Source organism: Echinococcus granulosus (assembly GCF_000524195.1).
Source record: "Echinococcus granulosus chromosome Unknown EG_S00051, whole genome shotgun sequence".
Classification (NCBI taxonomy): Eukaryota; Metazoa; Platyhelminthes; class Cestoda; order Cyclophyllidea; family Taeniidae; genus Echinococcus; species Echinococcus granulosus.
In genome coordinates this window covers 414,164-437,267 of record NW_020170431.1, presented here as the reverse complement: position 1 = coordinate 437,267, position 23,104 = coordinate 414,164, and the positions used below count along the sequence as shown (strand labels likewise).

The following is a 23,104-nucleotide window of genomic DNA, read 5'->3' as shown; positions in this document are numbered from 1 at the left end:
CTTCTAAAATACTATGGTAATTTGGAATCACACACCCATCATCACTATCTCGTGGATTTGTGACAGCCTCATCTTATTCGGTATGATGGTACATGTACCTTTATTCATTGCTTTAACAGCAACTGAAAATAAGATTTTTACCTGTGATGTAAAAAATGGCATTATCCGTCCCCAAGGTTGCTTTCCACCAGACAAGGCTATTTTCAAAATTATGTGTTGCCCAAGTTCTGTTAAATGTTCTTGTCGAAAGCCACGGCAATTGGACATCACTCTAGAAATTGAACTGAAATTTATCACCGTATTTGGGAATAACCTTTGCGTGATACTTTCCATCTCGAAGGATGCGAATGTAAAGACCTTATTTTCCCTTGCAACTACTGAATTTATTTGCGGTGCATATGTGCATAAACGGGTAAAATATTCGGTTTTGATGCTCACGTTTTACAGCATGAGGGATACTTTCTTTTCACTGTTTCTATCAGTGGGTCCTCAAAAATTTATAGTCTTTCTACTCCCGGATTTCTGTCTGCGCATCTTTTGCAAAATGTTTGTATAACGAACTCCGCAATGTTATACTGCACCCGTTTCGTCGACTGTTTGTGCAGACATGCTCACTCACCGATTTGCGTAGGCGGAACCTCAAGTCGCATATTCGTCTGGTCATTTGTAGGCAAATCGCTCGGAACTACTTCAATTTTGTCACATTTTGGTATTCAAAAGGTACGGTCAGATCTTCTCATTTTCTTTTGCAAGGGAATTATTTTTGCCGTGGATTTGTGTAAACCTTCTTTTACCAGTACCTGTCTTTTGGCATCAGCCGCAGAAGATCGGTCAATTGTCATATGGTCTTCCCAATTCGATGAGCTATGCGGAAGCCCTCAGTCACGATTCACAGAGTGGAATATCCTTCACCGTCTTGATGTTTGTGCAATTAATTTAAAAATGCCTTTGTTCGAGTCCCGTGTTTGGTGCGTTCAAATGAACGATTGGGGTATAATTGCAGCTGGTGAGGTGCGGATTAATAAATCTAGTTGACAAATGAAGGACTGTTCCCTAGTTTGTTGTCCGTGGCCAAGCTCTGGCCACAGCCTGGAACCAATTATTTTGAGGTCGGTCCACAGAGGACGCAGTATATGGGGTTTGGACACTCGTGTGTCCAAGGCTACTACTAAGATGCAAATAGTATGCCTTTTATCCATCTGAATCACTATTTAGATCACTGGTGGAAATGACGGCGCTCTAGTTCTCAATCAGATCGAAATACCTCAACCTGAAGAGAAAGTCGGTGTCTTCCAAGACGGACTCGTTGGCTGTGTCAAGCCCCTCACAAATGTCCCAGCAGTTAAGCGACCTTCGTCACTGGCGAAGCATTCTTTTCCCTCTGATACTTATTTCAATCAGTTCCCTGATAAGGTATGCTTGTTGTTTTTTCTAATTTTTTATTTCTCCTAGAAACAATCACTTTTGTTAGATAACGAGTCTGTTATGGTATGCGAATACGGATTTCTAAGTCGTATGTGTCTTAGATCTCTCCAGTCTTGCGTGATGTTTTCATTGGACCCGAGGGAAGAATTTTTACTATTTTTGAATCAGGGTACGTTTTCTCCAATTTCTTAACACTATATTAATAATCCTTCAAAAATGTGCTAAAAATAGGCAGTTGTTGATACTTGTTCTCTAAATTATTCTTTCAATTTTCGTTTGTTTCTCGAGTTTCATGTTCTGTTGTCAACTGGGGACTTTATAAAATCGTAGACTTACCTTTAGGTGTCGTACAATCATAGTCATTTTGCTACTTTGCATGACTATAAATAAAACTTGGGGTATCAAAGTCGACCGTTTTATAACAACGTCAACCGCGAAGCATGTGCATACAACAACCTTTCAAATGCACGAGTGTCTGCATTGCTACTTATTTAATAAAAGTAGACTTAGGAGTAAAACTGCTTATCTTACTGATGGTGAAAACAAAGTCTTATTAATTCGACTTAGAAAACGAAATTGAGTGAATTTACGCATTTTTTCTACAGAAAAGTAGTTTAAACAGATAAGATTCAACTACAATGAAAGCGTGATTTTATTTTCAATTCATCCTCTAAAACACGAAAATATTCACGCCTTTTTGAGAAATTTCCATGCCTCCATGTTATCAGCTTCAAGTCTGAAAGCAGAATAGAGATTTTGTAATTCTCATGGAGTCATGGCACATTTGATAGAGTGTAGATGTGTTTTTACTGCTTCACAATGGGTGATGAAAAAAGTAAGTGGAAATGTGCAATTGAAGGGGGAGTGGTGGAACCAAGATGAAGATGGGGGTAGATTATGTGCAAATATGGTATCCCAGCATTGCATCCACGCGAAGTAATGTTTTCAGCTAGCACGAATGGCAAGCAAAGTCATATTCTTGACTGTCAGGTGACACGCAAATAGACAGACGGCTTTATTTACCTTCTTTATTTGGTTACTTATACAATCCCACGGCTTTACTTGTGGTGTGACTGGATTTTCTTGGAACTGCATGGAAGTACAAAGATTAAGCACTTCCAGAGTATAGGTGATCTTCATTTCTGTCTATCCTCGCAGCGAATGAATTGATGACATCTGCTACGAGGATCTCAGACTAAGGTTGGTCATCGCGGTCCGCGCGCTTTCTCGTCCCAATGTAGTATCAGCATTTATTAATTATTGCGGATTTTTATGAACTCAACAAATGCACTTACCCTTAGATTAAGGATGTCCTACATTTCCTTTCTTGTTTTACTCTCAGCTAACTTCCTTGTGACAATTTGGTGAAAGTAGTTTCCTTTCATAAATTGACAGATAACACATTGCATATGACTGTGACGTGTAATTTGTCAGCCCTTTCCGTGGAGTGAACTCTCCTCAAAACATCAGCAATATCGCTAGATATAAATAAACACTTCAAGGAATGGGGATTTCTGGGAAGTTTTTATTTTTTTGTTTCGTCACCTTGTTTTTCAAGGCTGGATGGATTCTACTCCTCAAAGTGAACAAAATTTGCCCTAGGAATGCTCATAAGTGAAGAATAGGAACTGCGATGCATTGCAGAGCATGTTTTATCATGGATTTATAATGAAAGGACTGTGATTCGCGATAGCCCTCTACGTGGTAGGATTTTTTATAATCCACTTCCGGTGCGTGAGGGGTGATGTGGGAAGGAACTGATATGTATATGCTCTTCCTCGGGTGACCCTCAATTTGGGTTTGAAAGTAATCTCCACCGCCTAGTTGTAAATTGGTACACTCACCTAACGACCGTAATAGATAAAGAAGACTTGAGCGCTCCTCCACAGTTCTATGAGTGAGGAAGAGGTTCTTTTTCTGCTTTTAAAGACGATGAAATCGGGCGAAATATAAGTGTGATACAATCTCCCATTCACGGTAGCTGCTGTCCAATTCAAGTACATTGGAACTTTTCAGATTGGGGCTAGAATACAGGTTTGGTTCTCTATATTCGTGTAAGATTTTTGTTCATGGCTAGCCAATGGCTATTCCGTCATGATCCAGAAATTATTATTCAACTCTATGGAGTCATTACTTAGTTGATTTATTCTACTAGGGTCGTTCAAGTCATGTCGAGTCCTTTGAGGTCGCAACAATGGAAAGAAGGGACATATGTCAAGGGTTAAGAACTCTGTTTGTTGATTGATGTACTCCATTGCTGCGTGCATTCGCTTGTAACTGTACCTGGTAAGCAGTTCCAGCTCTGGAAGAGTTGGCAGTACGACTGAGTAGTCCTAGAATGTCTTGCTACATTTTGCTATCGGAGTTAGTGATCGTGAATCCTCATTCTTCCACTAATTTGGTAGCCATTTTTTACTACAGAGTGAAATAGTTTACTCAAGCTCTAGGTCTTTCTTGAAGGCTTACCTTAGTTCATTTCAGCAGTCAACTCTTCTGTGCCGATCAAAAGTGGAAAGCTATCCTTACACTCAGTGTGTGTTAACTTTTCGAAGTTAGGAATGTTTATGATAGCTTTGTCTCTTGCCCACTTTCGAAATGCTACATGCTATAAGTTGATCGGCCGTTCAGGATCAGGCAGGCATTCCACATGCTGGCTGGATGCAAACAGGAATAACTGTGGAAGAATGGAAATGCCACAGCCAGGCCCGCCATTTAGGTAGGCGTAGGGCTGGCTGTCTTCGAAACGCTGGCAAGCTCAGTGTTCTTCAGGTCTCTTGTGCGGGTGGATGTCCGTGGATTCATTTCTTACGTCTTTATAGACATGAAGCTTGATTCATGAGTGCGTGACATTGCGTACCGGTGCACACTGCCTTGGGGAAGGTTGGGTCAACCTTACTATTGCGATTTGTACCGCTGAAGTGGTATTTCTTTCGGTGACAAATATTTCGAATTGGAGTCTTCGCTTGGCCTGAACGCTGTTGGCACTTATCGAAATTGGACTCCATCCTTTCAAGAGCAGCACCTCACCTGAAGTTCCTATTTGCATGATCACTGTATTTGTTGGACAATCCATCATTGGTGTGGTCAAAGGATCTCATAACGGAGTAGCGTAGTGACACCAGATGGCACTGGTTGTTAAAGGATGAACGCACTAAAATAAATCGGAATCAAGGAGGCTTTTTTCGTGACGATGGAATATTTACAGCCGAGATTGCGGCCTGGGAATCGCTGACGTGACGGACGGCCATCTGTGTCACGTTTGAGTCCTCCATCATTTTGCCATTAGACACTAGTGCCAGTGAATTTTTTACCGTGGTAGTTTGTCTACTTTCAGTTGGGAATTCAAAGTCCCGGTTTATCTTGAACAACCCCCGTATTGTCACAAGTCGGTTTTCTTTCCTCTTTGTCTTATCAGTCCTAATCAGTACTACCCATTTCTCTTTCCTCTTGTGTATGTTAAGCCAACATCCTAACTTGCAAACTTTCCACCTCCTCTGTCACATGCAAATGGCTTAATCTGCTGTATATTTAGCCAGTGTGGAGTATTTTTTTTCCTCTTAATTTACATAGGAGGCCTTTTGCTTGCTGCAACCCTTGAAACTGCTTTGCTCCATGTTGCTGCTTTCATTATTCATAATGAATTATGCCTTCCTCTACTCATGTAAACGGTGTATAATTTTCCTCTCCCCTCAGTGATTGCTTTGAACTCCCTTACCCACAGACTCGTTTGCACCAGCCCCATTTAAAGATGCTCGAGTGAGGGGGAAGTGGGAATATGAGAAGCTCCACTTTTAGCCAAATTGATCACTTAAGTGCCTCTCTTTTTGAAAGAAACGCCCATATCAAGATTAACTCACTGTCAGTCGCATCGTGGGACATTTCTCGGGCTCATAATGCAGTTAGGTCTATGGCGGTAAAAGCGTATCACAGCCACTGCAAAAGGCTCACTTTTTGTCATCACCGGTCGCAGAAACGAGCCCACTTTACTCTACGGGGGTAGACGCTATAAAGGAGCTTGGAAATGGGTCTAACTTGTGAGAGTTTTATTCAGGTATAGTGTATGCCTTCCTATGATTAAATCTCCTCAATGGTAATTGTCAGTCCAAATGTTGAGCTTTCTGTGTCCAAAATGAGGCATTGGTTTAACTGGCATGTCAGCGGTCACCTCCTCTCCCTTTTTGACACCGTAGAACGTGCGGATGCTGATACGCGATCAAGTTGGCTTCATCTTGGCTAGCGCCTGATGTTCAACCTTCCTCTTGTGGAGTAATTGAGACTCGTTATATACCACAGGTGATAGTGGGTGGCAAATTTTCTTTTCAAGCTCAAGTTGCAATGCATTGCTGACAGCTCGAAACGTCTTTGAACGAGGCGTTGGGTGAGGAGGTTGGCTATTAAACTTGCCGGATGTTAACGGTTTGCGGTAGTGGTGGTAGATGCGATTGTATCTACTCAACCTGAACTAGACCATTTGGAACATAGCAACTTGATGAATTTCGTTGCATTATTTTGCTCATTGGAAATATTACTCACTTCCCTTAAAAAAATAACTCGATGCAATAGTGAGATACGATTCTTTGTTTTCCAGCGGCATTGCTATACTTCGGCCTGATAATGGTAAGGCCGCTGAATTGACCCCTATGCAATCGTACCTGTCTCCAACACTATCGAAAAGGGTGGCCAAAGGGGCAGAATTCGTTGACAAGGACGGAGTATGTCTAAAACAGGATCGTCTTTTTCCGGGATACTGCGTTTCTGGCGTTCATAGAGGTTCGCGACGATTTGCTCTTGGTGGCAGATGGGGATGCTTGGGAATCTACGAGATCATTGATGGTGAGTAGTTCTGTTTGTTTGCAAGGTACTAGTCCTTACCTTTTTTTGCAACTAATTTATTGGAGCCGAGTCGTGGAATGTAGCCTGTGTATGATTAATCGGTCCGTCAGGTAGTCACTCGGCGCATTCGCTACCACGTTTTGTTGAGTGGAGTAGGTGGAGTGCGTAGTTTTACAAAATAACACACTTACTTTCTTGTTTTAAATTCAATTACTCTGTTTGCGGTGCGATTTGGGGATAAAGGACACGTGTCACATATATGTAACGTTGATTATGAATGAATTTTCTGTGAGGCGAGTCCATTTTTGAAGAGCTGAAAACATTGCTCATTTATGAGACTTACTTTTAGCTGAACTTTACCCGATGTTTTAGCAAATTTTTTCTCAAACTGTGTGGAATACAGGAGCGAAATACAGCCTTCCCACCACCTTATAGGCGCCCCATTCAGTCTCTTTTCCTCACACACTTGTCTCAGCCTCCATTTCTCACATAACTCATAGCTGTGACTGGAATTGCTTCTAAGACATAAAAATTCCAAATGCCATGGCAACTGCGGAGTTTTTGGGAATTGTGACTAGTCTACCGCTGGCACAGACCCAGAGGCTTTTCTGGATTATTTATGAGCCCTACTAATATGTGACAGTCTCTTTTCTCATATTCATAGACGAAACGCTGCTTTGCCATGATCTGGTGAATCTCCCTCCATTTCAAAGGATAACCCTTATTCACTGGATCAGTGAAAGTGAAATTGTGGTTGGAATTTTCCCCAACGTAACGGTGAGTTGCGTGCTTGGGTACTTTTTTAGCGACGAAATGTATGTAAATTTGAAGGCATCTTCACGACAAAAGTCGTTTAAGTTAAACCGTGACTTTCGAGCTTATAGAAGTATAAAAAAAACGTTTAACGAATTACAGTTTTGGAGGTACGATCGAAACCATTCCGGTACATCCTATCTGTCTTGATACTTAGCGCATGCTAACTTCTTAGATTTTTACACGTTAGTAAATGATCTTGCCGTAGTCATCTTCCCCATGGAGGGGTCCCTCTCGTGTCCGCTTTCATCACACGACAGATCGTACGTCGGATCAGTCCTGACCGCCGAGGCTGTAGCTTGAGACCAGTACCAACATGGCAGTTATGGTCACTGATACAGACATACGGTTGTCTCTCACGTATTTATGTCTTCTACAGTTGCGAGCATTATTTGTGGAATAGGACTCACTTGCCACTTATTATCGCGTGTAATGTGTCAAGTATTGTGGGGGAGTCCCAATTTGGCTTGAACACCTTCTCGCAAACCCCTATTATAGATGTCTATTTACAGGGACTCCAAAAGACCGTAGTTATAATGCGTACTCCTCCAGCCTCTTTAGATAAGTTAATTCATAGAAAAATGCATACATTTAGTCGTAACCATGGAAATGAAGGAAGGAAGTGAATGTTTGTTGATATTTTATACAATTACATTATCGATGGGGGTAGTGGGATAGAATACTGTAGTTAAAAGCTTTCAGATTGAATAAGGAAAATACGAGAGTTGAAATAAGTTGTACTATGCTTATTTGGCCTTTTAATGCCTCTGATATTCAGGACCAATTTTGGAGTTCTTTTTTTCTAAAAAGTGCAAAATTTAAAAATAACTTACGTGCTTTTTCATATTTTGCTAACAGAGAGGTATTATTTTTCGTCGTTGGATGTTTCACTTCATCCTAAACTGTCGGGTAGAGTGAAATATGGTTTTGAGTTCAATTTGGCTTGCAATTTAATACATTCACCATTGGTGTCACGCATGTGTGACGTTCCAGCGCCTCAAATATGTAATGTGCATTCTTTATATCGAAAACGTATTGGTTGGTAGAATGCTCTCGGTCTAACGCCAATTACTCTTCTGTTTTTGAGCATCAGTTGAATTGGTCAGTCCGGTAATGCTTGTGTTGGTGCCGTGGTGGCAGAGTTCCTTCTGAAACCTTGAGGGTTAATGTGTCAAATAACCTGTTTTTTGAGCGTATGATTTGATTGCACATACCCGATGAGGTGACTGACCTTACGGTCTAGTACCAATTTTCATCCGATAGCACCAGCATTCTGAACAGAAAACATCGGTACCGAGTTGGTATTCGTTGGAATGCATGTTCATTATGAAGACAAACTTCCCTATAGAGAGTCGTTTCTTAGTGCACTAAAGCTTGATTACTGACAGTAGTAGTTTTGACTCATGTAAAAGTTGCCGGATATCCGGTTGGCTACATTTACGGAAGCTGAATGTGGAGGTGTAATATATCGGTGAGCAGAGACACCGGATCCGAAATTGGTGAAGCAAGACATTGGGAAAACGCGTTCCTTGATGCCGATACCGTGTGTTCAACTGCAGTACGGTATCCGCGTCCGTTTTCTTCGGCCAAATCCCCTAATATTCACCATACTAATGACCTTGACCTTACCGTCATATTAGTCGTGGCGAGAGGGGGGAACTCAGTGAGATTGTAAATCGTGAAATATTCCAATGTCTGCGGCATCATACTCTGAACGAAATTAGTAGAACTTTAAAGCGTGAATGTTTTTCCTGGGGATGTAGATATCCCCGACAGACTGTTGTATCCACGTGTCCCTCCCCAACAAGTAGCTGTAATGGCAACAAGGCAGTAGCAGATCTTTGTTCTCAGGAATCGTGCTGATGTACCGTTAAAACATTACTGATGCGCTTTGTTTTGGTGTGAACAGGCATAAAAAAATGTCTTGGCAGTCTAGACAACTCTGTATGCGTTTTGGAAATGTTGTACCTCTTTCCTCAATCAAAGTATTCGTTTGTCACGCTATCTTTCATGAAATCCAGGTCTTTTTGCAAGTTTTTAAAGCGATTTCCGAGAATGATTTGAATATAACTTCCAGAAAATTGTAAGACAAATTTTTTGTGCAAATTCGTTTTCTTTAGATGTTGTCTCCTTCACACACAAGCACGCACACTTCACCTAGCTGCTCTGACAGGATATTTAATGACAACCCCGAGGTGAGAATAAGTGTCCACGTTTTTATCACCACTTAGCAGTGTAACCTAACAGCATCACCTTCATCCTTCTCTTTTATTTTGGGCTATCAAAGGTTTCTCACTGGCTAATTAATCATTAAATGCGTCTGGCTTCCTTTTATTATCCTAACAATTCTCGGCTTTTCATTTTCACAATACTAACCATGTATACCTCCTTCTACTTATGGCTCGAGATGGGGAATTCACCTCCTCCGGTGGGAAGTAAAACCTCAACGCTCTTTAGCATTGCCTTACGGTCTACTTTGCTCCACTTTTCACTGCAGTTTTGACGCACATGCGCGTACAGCTGAAAGCAGTTGGTTTTTTTGAACCGCCTCGTAAAATGCCACATGCAGGCTCTATTTTTGGTTTATTTCCTTAGGGGATAAAAAGTAGTGCGCCTAGTTGGCAATAACTTTGCTGAATTCTTATAGTCTATCTCTTGAAATTCCACTGCCTTAGGGTTGTTCAAGCCTGACTGCGAATTTTGGGATTATAAAAGGCAAAAAAGAACACGTTTAAAGAGATTTAAACTGTATCTACTTATTTTTCTGGTACGTCTATACACTATTATTTGAAAAGGCGCTTCAAAATAGGGAGACTTGCCAGTACAGCTGCACCGTCTTAGAACAGGAGACCTATCTTGGTACCCAGTATGGATTACTTTTTTGAAAATGAGAATATTCTGCCGTGTTTATAGTTCTTACTAAAAGACTCATCTACTCTACCGACAGGTGGCCATGTCTGGGCATCCAGGATCGGATAGACGTACCACGTGGTGGTTGAATGCTCGCTAGCATGCGCAACTCCTGTAGTGGTAGGCTCGGAACTACTCCAGATGAAATCGTCACTAAAACGCTTACATTTAATGCCTTTCTGCCGTTAATGGCCATACAAACTCTGCTTGAAGTCTCTATGAGTATGAGTAACTGTTCAAGGGGTTTAGGTTCAACACTTTCCTTAATTTCGCTCATCACTACACGTTGACCGGCTTGACCAGCTTTATTGTGTAACGGGACACATTCTACCACAATAGTAACCTTTTTGGAAGTATCTGTTTAACCTGAACACCGGTCGTATTTGTCATGTCATGCGTGCCTATTGACTATGTCAGCAGTCACCTATTTGGGAACCGCAATGGATAACTGGTTCGGTCTGAGCATGGTAACTTTTGTACCTCCTCTATTTCTGGTGACACGTTACCCTGCCTTTTTCCCAACTCCTCCATCCTCACACCCTCCTTGCGTTGAGTGGCATGGTGAAGCTCCTTTGTGGGTCAAAGTTTCAAATAACTTTCGAAATTCAACTACAGGCCGTACTTACCTTCTCTTCATTTTGATACACTGATTTGGAAGGGCAATAGAGATTGGGAAAAATGATGTACTTGTCGGGAATTTTTACGCAGTTCGTTCAACCGTCAGTTTTCAAAGTGACCAAACAAGTTCATGTGTTCCTTTTCCTACTAAAATGAAATGTGATTAGTAATCCTTAGTTAGCAAGATACAAACTAGTTGCGGATTCCTATTTTGTAAAAGTTGTATCCACAGGAGCGAAATCTATTGCCTCAGTCACCTTCTTTCTACCTCAGCTTCATTTCTAAACTATTTCACAGGTTATTATGTAATTGTTAAATACCAAGCGAAGGTGATAACCATCGCTTGAGAAGATATTAGTAGAATACGGAGAATGAAGTGAAGGGGGAGGAAGAGGAGGAGATAATACCCCCTTCTCTCCTCCTGAAGTGGGAATCTTCTCACGGGCGCGTTTTTCAGCACTATGAGGTCTTTCAACCACTTGATCAATCCTGACTGCTCCCAACGCGCTTTTTCTTCCACACCTTTGCGGTGATCAAGTGATCAAGACATAGTGAACAGTTGCGTCTGAAGTCCACCACAGTCCGCACAAAGGCAGACACGGTCTTGTGAAAATGAATTAGTGCATGCCTTAGAAGTGTGATTTAGGTATTGGATGATTAGTTTGGGGTAGAATGCAACAAAAAAAACCATTCTCATCACAAATCCGAGTCAATGGGGTGGACGAATGGCTAGCTTTTGCATGCTTGAAACAGAATCAAACTTGATCCGCAAAGCAAGCAGGCTTGAATCACGTCCGCTGGGCTCAACTGATATTTGGTGATATGTGAGAAATACAGGAGTAAACACAGACAAGAGTGTCGTATTAACAGAATGACACATATCTGTGCTTAATAAGGCGCGTATACAAACATTCGCATTCGCCGCATCGCAAACCGAACGATATTTTTTCATCAGTAGATATTTTTGAGGTTTTTTTTTTGCTAGACAATTTTTGAGCGTTTCAAGCTACTCGTAGTCGGCCCTACCGCGGTTGACATGGTGACGAGAGTAAAATTGTGTTTCTTTCGCTCTAACTACAACCCACTCTATGATAACCTTAAAAAGCTAGGAACATCGAATCAAGTCCTCCCACTTAAGTGAGTTGGAACAATGGCATTCCGAAATTACACTACGCTGCGGAAGAGTCTTACAAATAGAATTCTTTTATTGTCTTTTCTTTGGCATTTTCTGCTTTTGTTGTTACCAAGTGAGTGGATAGCAATGTTTTCCATCCCTCTAGTTTCCTCTGAGCTTCAATGAATGAGGCTGTTTGCGTGCAGAGCAATTTGAATCGGGATTTTTTTCTGACAACTGGAACAACTTAGGCGGAGTCGGTTAACGATGACATATAGTCGTTTCGGGAATGATGCCAAAAAATGGAAGCACAAATCGATGTGTCACTGCTATTGAGGTTTCTTGAAGCTCACCATCTTTTCTTCAATAGAAAACCCAGTGTTTTGTTTAATGATTTTACTCTAAGTATTTAAATGTAATCATGTGGAAGACCAAGTGCTCCGCTTAGGAATTTTCATATCTTCACGGGAAATGAATCCGACTTGGACATATTCCTTTGCTCTCATTTAGGTTGGCTTAATAAATGACCGATATTTTTGGTGAGGAAAAAGTTTCCAGCAACTAAGTGCTACCGCTTTCCTAGAATCTTTTTTCCACGATCTGTTTTACTTCACCAAATAAGCTACCTCACTGTTGTGTTGGAAGATTAGCACCCCTATTGGGTATCGCAATGCTAGGTGACATTTAAGACAGCATCGAGAAATTTACAAGCTCATGATTTGTAGCTCTATTTAGGTCCAATGACTGTGAGACCGACAAGACGCTTTTAAGTTAAGCTGCGACCTCTAATTGCTCATCTACAGCAAGGCATAGCGGGAAATTTGCCCTACTTTTGCTAGCAGTTCGGTCCAGACGCACTTCATTGAGGTGCAGTGGCAGGAGACAGCGGTAATGTGTACGTGTATTCAACATTATGTTGTGATAGAATGGAGTGTCTCGTCAAAGATGGCGTTGAACTCGAGTCTGTGTACGCTCCTGTCTATGGTAGACTTGCGGTACAGCATGGTACGGTGATAGAGCGCTAATCTTTGAATGTAAACATCTCGACGACAGTAAACCGTGAATCTGTCAGTTTATCAATGACCCTCCTGGCTGTGGTGCTTTTCAGCCCGAAGACTCGGTGCGTAAAAGGCTTGGTCGATCCATAACTTGTGGTGAATGCTTTCGTGGGAACAGTGAACACAAATATTTACACTTTTGAAAAGTTGCCGCACGCTTTTCTCACCGATGAGGCGAAACAGCCTGTTGTAGGATGGTCCAGCCGCACTGACAAATCATTTTAAGCTAAAGCTTTGCGAATTTCGGTTGAGACGACAGAAGTGTTGAGGCGTAGTAGAGGCGTGTGGAAAACAAGTACCGTTTCTACTCCTTTAATTTGTACTGTAATCTGAACGTATCTCGTATTTAGGCTCAAGTTTATTACATTTTATTCATCTGTAACTTAGCTGCCAACAAAATCCATCCATCAGTAAATTTTGATCAAATTTTACCTTCATTGACCCTCATTTTTTGTTCATTTGACCTACAAAAGGAGATGAAGTTGGTACCTTAATGCGTAGTTGGGTAGATAGGACCCATTATGCACGTTCCTTCAATGCCCTACTAGATGGGGCGTGTCCAAGGGGAAGATAAGGGTGGTTGATAGGGCAAGTTTAAAAGAGATCAAATTGGAGTTCCATGTGCCCGTGATTCAACCTTTCTACCTCTATTTCAATCATGTTCATGTAAAATGGGAAGTTTCTCCGAGGTGTTCAGTAGGGCATCTAGTCATAAACCCTAGCCTTAACTTCTACCTAAAGGCACTATCAGGCATACAGGCTTGACAAGTAACCGGTTTCTATGTGTACGGGGTTTCGGGAACCTAGATGCATCGGTGGCACTGGTAGAGCTCCATACCGTCAGCATGTGAACTGAATCATCGAAGACTGGAAACGTCCTTTTGCATTTCCGTTTGATTGCCGACCCTGACGTTTCTTGTAATCACTTTTCTACCTTGACCTAAGATAGTCAGTTGATTTTCCATTAGGATGGAAGACTGTCAAGCCTAACAGTGGTCCTGATCGGGAACTGCATTGAAGGGACGAACACATTTCGTTGAAGCACTTGTCTAAACGCAATGCCCGTTATAAAATACACAATGTAGACTGGCGATGCAGAAATACCTCCCATATTTATTCCTCCTTTCCACTTCGTTTACCATTTCTCTCTTTTTCGATCTCTTATCTTAGCTTCTTTGGGTCCGGAAATGTACCGCAATTTGTTGGCATTTGATCCTACTCCATTTCTGATGATTGTCCAATTGCCGAAAGCTGACGCGGTTTCGATAAACTTGTCTTTGTGAGTTCACTTATTCCACCATCCACAGAAAACATCCTCTTCGGTGAAATGAATTAGCAAACATTGCCATCAATGCAGTACCCAGGTTTTCTCCAAGGGTATGATGAACATACATAAAAGATTGAACTGCGACTGAAGAGCGTCATTACAGATTCCCACCTGTGAATACTCCCATCCTCTCGTCCTTTTGTTGCTGCAGTTGACAGCATTGTACGTCCTTTCCACCTCCAATCTATTGAAGATCTACTGCGTGTTAACAAGGGCTCCATTTCCGATTTTTATCTACCTTTTCACTTTTTTACCTGCCAGCAAAAAATTTTTTCAAACGGATACTGGATTGGCGGCTACACTATTTTTGTTCCACGTGATTTATTTGATTGCCTTATTGCTGGAAAAGTATTCACACGTTCCAGTTGCGTTGGCACGTCAAGCTAAAACGATAATTTAACAGAAAAGGGTATTAAGAAACATTCTTGTGGGAAAACATCATAAGTGGTTTTTTAAATGGATACCGTGGTTAATGTTTGTACCTCCGTTCGAATTTTGAACCTCCTTTTTTAAACATCGGTCTCAATCGACTCAGCTACATTAACCTAAAAGTTGTTAATGTTTTTAGGATGCAAATATGTTTTTAGCTTCATCAATTTAAAAGTCGGTGAAATAGTTCTTTAGTGATGCTAGTTTTACTAATGTTTGGGTGGGTTGTACCACCTTAAGGCCACGTCTGAAGATTCACTAAGGCGATTACGTTGCACAGAGGGAAAATCTGCCCCAAAGACGACGTTAAAACTCATGAAGACTGAGTAGTGAGAGATTTTGCTTAGACAACTATTATGGCTTCTTTATTGGCCCTCCCTGTTGTCACCTCCGTTTTGGTAGTGTCAAGTCTCTCCCGGCTTTGTAATCATCAGTGAGGTAGGAACAATGATGATAGGGAGAATCCCACTTACCGTCGATCTGGGTGGGATTCCTGAATGCTGCATCCTCTGCATAGCAGACTACATGGGAGAGTGATTTATTTCAGAGATAACGAAAGGCTCTTTTGTAGTGAAATGAGCAGGATGTCCATATACTTAAAACACAACTTTTTACTTTAAAACTATCCCAACTCGCTCCGTTAGGGATCATTTTGCAATTGGGGACTTTCCAAAAGTCAACACTGTTTCAAATTTTCTGTAATGAGTCCTTACAGGTTCAACCATCCATGCCAGACATTTCTAAAGACCTAATGCGGCACGCTGGTGTGGAGGAATCGGGAAGCTTTGATTACGGTTGAGGAGACCGCGTAATTTAATCCATACTTAGTGCATTGTTAAGATAAATTTCCATTCGACCATTGCTACTAACTGATTCTTTACTAAATCACGAGATGAAGGACATTTTGCCTCTGCCATTTCATCTTTTACTGTTTTCAAAATCGTATGGAGTTTTATTATCGCAAGCAAGTTTGTCTTATGCATTCGTTTTTGTGTAAAGCTGTGTGCATTTTTACACTGGCGGAAATGAAATCCCACCACTTATTATGGCTGAGCTGTCTCAGTTTTTTTTACGACAGTGATCATCCGGTATTATTGGTGATTGGTCTCTTTGTCTCTTTCCCGTTTTCCCAATGAGAATTGGGCTATTGTCACATGCCTCTCCATCATCTGCAATTCATTTTGACTTCCATTTGTGGTAGACCCTAATTGGGATCTGCTAAAATACCATCTCGTGTGTCCAGAGTCATGGGATCCAGTAGTGCTATCACTAATAGTGGGCACACATGTACATGGACCAGCTCTGTCCGGAAACCCTTCATCATGACGCCAGGACAGGAAACAGTAGTTGTGTGTGTATGCAACGTGTGATGATGGACGAGATTAATTTTATTCGTTTCCACAGAAGACTTCAAGTGCAGTGTAGTTCAGTGATGAGACGTTCAGGCATAATAAGACATCCGAATAGTGGCTTGCAGCCCCAAAAGACATGCCTGTGAACCTTCAATCAAAGCGTGGAAAGTTTCCCGCATCTTGGACACCTGATCGGCGCATGTCCCCTTGTGTGGCACAATTACTTGTGAGTCGAATCTTTTCGCAGGACTGATGGGAACCTCCATTTCCATGCACATGCAATTTTAAAAAGGGAGCGCGGACTGAGTGGCTCCAGAGATCTACACTTCAGCACTGATGACGAAGTAGTTTAGTCTGGCCACATCTTCTGCACCGAAGCTGCTTCTGGGTAGCAGCTAAAGGCTGCAATGTTTAAAAATTTATAGCTGCGAGAATTTCTTGTAAAAAGCTAGCATTAATTTTGTTCTTTTTATAAATGAGATTCTAAGGAGCTCCTGTATGCCCTGAACTCCATCAACCCGCGTTCCCATCGGGTACATACTCAAGAAAATCCAGGATATCCAGTCTTCAAAGTAATGATTAATTCCCAGTTTCAGTCATTACTATATTTGGTACATGTTAGGGTGAAGGCTTAGTGCGCACATTAAAAATGCATTAATTTGAGGGATTTTTTAGGAAAGGAATCATCAATAAATGCTGATATGCACATAATGTTTAATCTTGCCATGCCTGCTTCCCTGAAGCACGCCTCATTCACAAAGAGGTAGTTGATGCTAGTTATTTGCGTCCACCATCATTACCCTTGCAGCTGAGCAAATCGTGTTTTGTGCCTGTCTCTTCATCCCCTATTAAAAAAAGGAAATCTGTTGCCGAAATATTGTGGTACAATTGAGGTTTAATAAAGTTGATAATCTGCCGCTTGACTTGCGCACCTTTTTTTGGAGCTGTTTGAAACAAGAAGGATTTAATTACAATTACTGTTGAAACGTTTCAGTATCAGTGGTCTCTTGTTTTACATGACTGGGTTTTGTATTGAAAATTGGATTATTTTATTCCAAAGTTCGAAATTTTAAGCACCAAATCCTCGGCTATTAAAAGGATTTTAGTTTTTGCACGACTCGCCTCAAATTTTTGAAATCAACACTGTTTAGCCTATGACAAGTATGACTGTCGAGAATGAGGCGCCACTTTGGTTCCTACGGCTCCGGAGTTGCGTACCCTTTGTGAACTGCAACATAAAAAAAGTCACAGCTTTGCACCGATCAAGGTGTGTTGTCGCTCTGCAATGGATGTATTTCATCTGTCAATAGCTATTTGGCGAAACGTCTACCTCAACGCAGTGCATCCAGTGTTGAATCATTGCTCAGTTCAACACCACCCAGCCGTCCATCTGGATGCTGGGATTATGGATGAGGTATTATTTCATGGCAGGCCCAATGGAGACGTTTTTTTTGTCGAACACGAAGTTAGGGTGATCGTCCAAAGTAGGCGTAGCTTAGGTAGCTCCTCTGTTTTATTTTTTTTTTGCATAATCAAGCTATCCGCGCGACGTTTGGGAATTTTTGTTCTCTTAGATTGGATTCACTTAGTGTTACTCCTGGGTTTGTCCTGATGCTGAGGCAGGTCTCTGCATAACGCTGAGAGGTGCTGGGAGGCTAATGGCATGGGTAGAACGGAAATTGTGGGGACTGGAGGGTTTTTTCAACTAAATTACAGTTGAAATAAACATCGTTTTGTTTTATGCGTTTATCAGAGAGATAATTACGATGTGAATGTAAAAGTTCAACTGTAAAATCATTTCCGCTGTAGGTAGTGTTTGACAATATCACCCTAAGGTAAACACAAACGCATACACACACACACAAACCAGGTTAAATTATCGTTTGCATGACTTTTGTATTAGTACATTATTATTAAAAATGTACTAGGCTTTGGGTCTACAAAGGGGTAATTACGCTTCCTCATTTCTTCTTATCATCGTTTCAGCTTAAAAGGATTAGTCAGAAGTCCTCACTATTCCTTTTTCCTACTTCCTCACAAATGTCGGTATTGCCAACTGAAATGATATGTTGGGATTTTTGAAGGCTATTAACCTTGCACACAATTTTTTATGGGCGCCATAAAGCTTTGATATACATCAGTCAGTCATTTGTACTCTTTTTCGTGCTCTGTATCATTTTCCCACTGTTTTGAATCATCATAAAATGTCGGTTGGATGGAGTTGATGCAATTTGAGCTTGTCTGATTTACAAAGACAGCCTTGTCCCTCTGTAAGCTCTCTATTCTTTCTTCAGATTGTAAGGCCCACTTTATGTAAAGACAGTTGAAAAGTTATAGAAATGGAATTGGCCAGGTTGTTTAATTCTAGAGTCAATAAAACCCTGTAAAAGTGGAGAAGGGGAGGATAAGTTGTAATGAGGATTATTTTGCTGACTAAATTTTCCATTTCGAGACTCATTCTTCGGCTAATTTCATCTTTGTTCTAAAAAATTAGCACGAACTTATGGAAAAAAGAAACGCAGCGAAGTTTACTGTTTGTATATTGGGCGCCTACTTTGATGTTATTTTTAAACAAAATATCCTTTTTATTTCCTTTGGGGTAAATTAAACGCAATACCATGGGCGATAAATTGTAACAGATGAAAGTAGGACCGAGTAACAAGTCCTCATTATAATGTATGAAAGTGCATTTAAATGTCAGAATATGCCCTTGTCTACCTTTTCACATGCGAGTATTTGAACTAATGACACCGCAAATCTCATTTAGAAGCAATATTTTGGCTTGGTGGCATCAAAAATATTCACAACTTCACTTGCTGCTTTTGTTATTCCAATTTTACATAAATATTTGTTTGCCTAAGCTTGGCGTTACACATATGTGACGTGTGTTTCCAGTCATCATATGACAGGTATCTGCTTGCACTAAATCGAATGTCGCAAACTGTGTGATTGAGTACAATGAAAGCAATATATCCTTGTTCTAAGGATACTTTTTTGGTTTGGTCAACAAGATTAATGTCACTCGGTGCCATTATTGTGCCAATAAAACGCCTGGGACGTGATGATTGATTGCCCTCTGAGACCCTCTTAGCAAACATGCCTATGGTCAGTTTTTATGTATTTGCAATGCACTTTTTAATATTTTATCTCCCTGACTCCCTTACTGGAAGTTATTCATTTCTTCCACTCCAGTGTTAAATTGTTGCACGCCCCTCGTAGCTCCTTTTTGCGACATCATATTTTCGTTTTTTTCTTCTGATTCATTATTTATGAGGTCAATTTTTGCAGAGGCACTTTAATGAATGAAAGGCCACTCTCGAACTCAGTTCTTAACTGCTAATATCTTCCAGATAAAATTGTGATTTAAATCCTCATTTTATCTTTACGAAATGAGTAGTTCAATCTTCCACACATCCACTTTTTAAATGTTAGTCGTTTAAGGTGGATGTAATTTTGTAACAATGATTCCCAGCTGCATCAGTGTATAAAGTAACAAAGCTAGTTATTTGCTTGGCCTATAAAAAGGGAAAGAGCTTTTTAGTAGGTACAATATATGCTTTATTGTACCCATTAGACGGCTATCCTCCGTCTTGCAACGCCCCAAGATAAATTAAAGGGGATGGACAGTGAAGTAGTAGAGGTAGACAATAAAAGTGGGATTTATGCGGGAATGGAATTCTTTCTTTCGTTCTTTAGAATATTACTGTTGCACTGTTATCCACGTTTAGGTGTACATTGGTCTGAACAATGTGGCAAGCAGTAATGGGCTGTTTCACAGGGCCCTATATCTCGAACGCAATTTCACTCACTCTCAGCGCGACGAATTGGCTTGGACTACCTGCGCAGCTAGTTGGACAAGCCAGGAGCCCATTCCGTTGCGTTGCATTATTATTGGAACTCGAGTCGGTGGAATTTCTCTTTATAATCTTCCTTCTGACTCGGTAGGTGAATTGCTTGTCACAAAACAAGGATGGTTTGGGTCAAATCGGGACTTGGGGCCCCTAATAATGTGTAATAATGGTCCCCTTATACCATCTATCGAAGCGTTTGACTAACACTTCTGGGAAACCTTCGATATAGAAGGCCTTATTAGTACGGCTGAACCATTTAGAGCCAGAATGCTTCACTTCTCCCGTAGATATAAAGTAAGCTTCGGTGGATTTCACGCCTTCGTGGCCAAGGGACTTTCCATATTATGACATGCTAGTTCATGCATGCCACCTCTATTGGCTGTACACGAACTGCCATCTGTCATAAATGCTTGCTTGTCATTACATAGGCATCCTTTTTTTACCACAAACCTGTCAAATTATAGGCACACGTTTGAATTGGACACTACTTGTAACGAGAATTGAAAACATAGTCACCATATTTGCCAGACCTTTGCACCCTAGGTGAAGTAATAAATGCAGAAAGGATTAAAGGGGTAATTGTGTCAATCTCTCCCTATAGGCGTCATTCCTTTTACGGCTTCAATTATGCCCTCTTTCTGACCTTGTGGCAGGAATCGTCCTTGAACGGATATAGCTATTGTAATTTGCCCATGGGTATGCTGAAACCTATTGTTTTTACAAATCGTTTCCTTTTCCCAAAACGGATTTAAAGCTTAAACGTATGGATGTCTTACTTCGCCTCGGTTCTAGTGTTTATAATGTTTTCTGGACGTAGCCAACTTGCTTGTGTCCACTTTCAGATGTGGTCTTAGGATGCGGAAAAACAAAAGCCACACCATGCCATAGGGACCTGGCTGGCTGCCGGAGCAGCCATCCGCATTGTAGCTTTTGCCCCCGTTCTTGAAAATATCCTTGTCACTAATTGGATTGAATACGGCGATTCAAAAGCTACTGCTGCTTGTCAAATAATTGCAGGAATCTATTCTTACTTTTGATCACTTTCTTTGTTATTTTATAAAAAGCTTTTGTCAATCAGAGAAGGTGGAGTAGCCTCAAGCTTTGCCTAAACCCGTGGACAAATAAATTGGGGTGTCAAAAATAGGTGACACTGGTAGCGAGTGTGTTAAAGAGGAATGCACGCTTAGTGCAAGGGCTAAGGAAGCAGTGTGGTGTGTCCTCAAATAAACCTTTTGAAATTAGCATAATTCACATGTCTTTGGAACTTGTCTACCTTATCTTCCTCTATATTTGTCACCTCTCTTCTTACTTGTATTGATAGAGGCGCGTCACTTTAGGCTTCTTGCAAAACTCTGGATCCTTCGGGAAAGAAAAGTGTTTGGCCTGATGTTTATAGTCGCATTATAAAAATGGTAAAATATTGCTATAAATTCTTTCAGTAAGGCTGGCAACTTATTTGTAGCAGAATTCCCATGGATTGGGTACTTCTAAATAGACACCACAACCGTAACCATCCTCGTAGCGTATCCCACCTTCGAGGAGTTTGTGGTTAGTAAATAATTCAGACAAGCTGTCAAAAGATTAATTTACTACCTAATGTGTCAGCTAATTCAATTTTTAACTTAAAAATGAAAGAAGTGATTGTTTAGTTACTATTGAGAGTTTAAAACATGCCATTTATTTCGCATTCCCGATAGGTTTTGAGAAAGCATTCTTGACTGACACAAGCCTTGCTATTGTGATTGTTGAATCACCTTCCTATTGGAAAGCGTAAATGTTCATGGAAGTTGTGTTAGTACTTTTCTGTCAGCAGTTTCTTTGTAATCTACTTTCCTACCCTAAATTAAGACAATGATAAATCCGACAATTCTTGTAATCTTCACAACCGGTATTCTTCTGTCTCTGCGAACACATGTAGGCGTTAATTCCATTCTTGATGTGTTCAACTGGACATCCGCAGTGCTTCATCACCATCACGCCAATGCGGACGCTTTTGAGCTGTTCCTGGCACCTTCTGCACGCAATCACATTGTGCTATGCCAAGACTTGTGACCATGCCAACCTCCGGTTCAAAACTGTTAGCCTAATCCAAATGGACAACCAATTTGTTAAGAAAATATGGTTTTACAACATCCAGATATGATCATTTAATTGACCCTCTGTTCTTGTCTTCACCGTTCCAAAGGCAAATATAATAGGGTGAGAATACTTTGAGTTTTATAGGTACATATACTACTCTCTGTTGTTTTTCTTCCCTTGAATTTCTAGAATTCAACAGTAATTCAACCCACATGGTCTCTTGAACACTGCCATGGGAGAGAGGGTGTGACCTCTATCACAATTCTTCACCAGGCTATCGTTCTGACAGCTGGACGTCAACATGGAAGGGTGCGAAGATGGCGAATTCTCATCACTGAGGGTGGTTCCAAAATTGGTTTACAGCTACTAGATCAGGTACTGAAACCATCCCACCTCTCGTGGATCGAGTCTTTTGCGAGCCTTCCCTCTGGAGAGGTTCTAGCGCTGGGATTTTTGTCGGTGAGTTGATACTGTGCGATGTCGGCAAAAGCTAGGCTAACTAAATTTGTATGTTTATAAGTCTCCTTAATTGCTCTACCATGAAACTAATTTTTTGAATCCTTTCAAAAGTTTTGCCTGAGTCGTTTAAACAATCCTGAACGTGCGGTCCGTCTTGGAATCAATGTACCATTACGGACAATTGGAAATCAAGGTGGAATGAGAAGTTCTATTCTGGCGGATAGCAGGTAGTCTGGGCGGTGGCTAAGGTGGACAACTATGGAGACTAATCAAGTATATTCAGCACAGATTTAGATGGTGCACGATCTAATAGTTTAGCCATAGTCTAACCATATTGCAGTGAATTTTGGGATGGGGAATGTAAAGCACTTCAGTCCGATAACATACTGAATGGTGTCTAGATGCGGGATTACATAATTTCTCTAAAGTTTAACCTTAACTTTCCTTTATGGGTCTGTTTTGAGTCAAATGTTAAGTTTACTACCTCCGAATGCAGTTTTTTTCCCAACAGATGATTTGAACTTTACAACTGGACTATCTGCAACATGAACTACTTCAGAGCATATGGGATGGGTACTAATGGGATATAGCTCAGGTTTAAATAGTATTCCAACAATAATGATCTATTAGCAGTGAAAGAAGTACCCCTTGTATTTCTTCCATATGCTAAGCATTGTGAATAGAAGGGGTGATTGGAACGCAAAGCTACTTCCCTCGACATGGGAGTAGTTTTCTTCTCTGAAAGCCCCGAGGAGTTTGAAGGTGATTGCATTGATCTGATGAACGTAAGTTGCTCCGAACGTCCAGTCATCTACATTTGCAGTCACGGGGAATAG

The 23,104-nt window shown here is 41.0% G+C and overlaps 1 protein-coding gene across 1 annotated transcript; it reads left to right on the top strand. All coding sequences in view use genetic code 11, as the record gives it.

Annotated features, from left to right (window-relative positions):
* Positions 1 to 13: 13 nt before the first annotated feature.
* Positions 14 to 23,104, top strand: EGR_06136 (hypothetical protein; the record flags this gene model as incomplete). Its single annotated transcript, XM_024495385.1, has 16 exons — positions 14 to 80; positions 120 to 412; positions 754 to 1,011; positions 1,216 to 1,413; positions 1,453 to 1,488; positions 1,527 to 1,594; positions 6,014 to 6,258; positions 6,923 to 7,035; positions 11,585 to 11,736; positions 12,639 to 12,718; positions 17,190 to 17,293; positions 19,454 to 19,519; positions 19,608 to 19,820; positions 21,999 to 22,268; positions 22,380 to 22,495; positions 23,014 to 23,104. 16 exons carry the CDS (start codon positions 14 to 16, stop codon positions 23,102 to 23,104), a joined length of 2,370 nt encoding a protein of 789 aa, XP_024350216.1.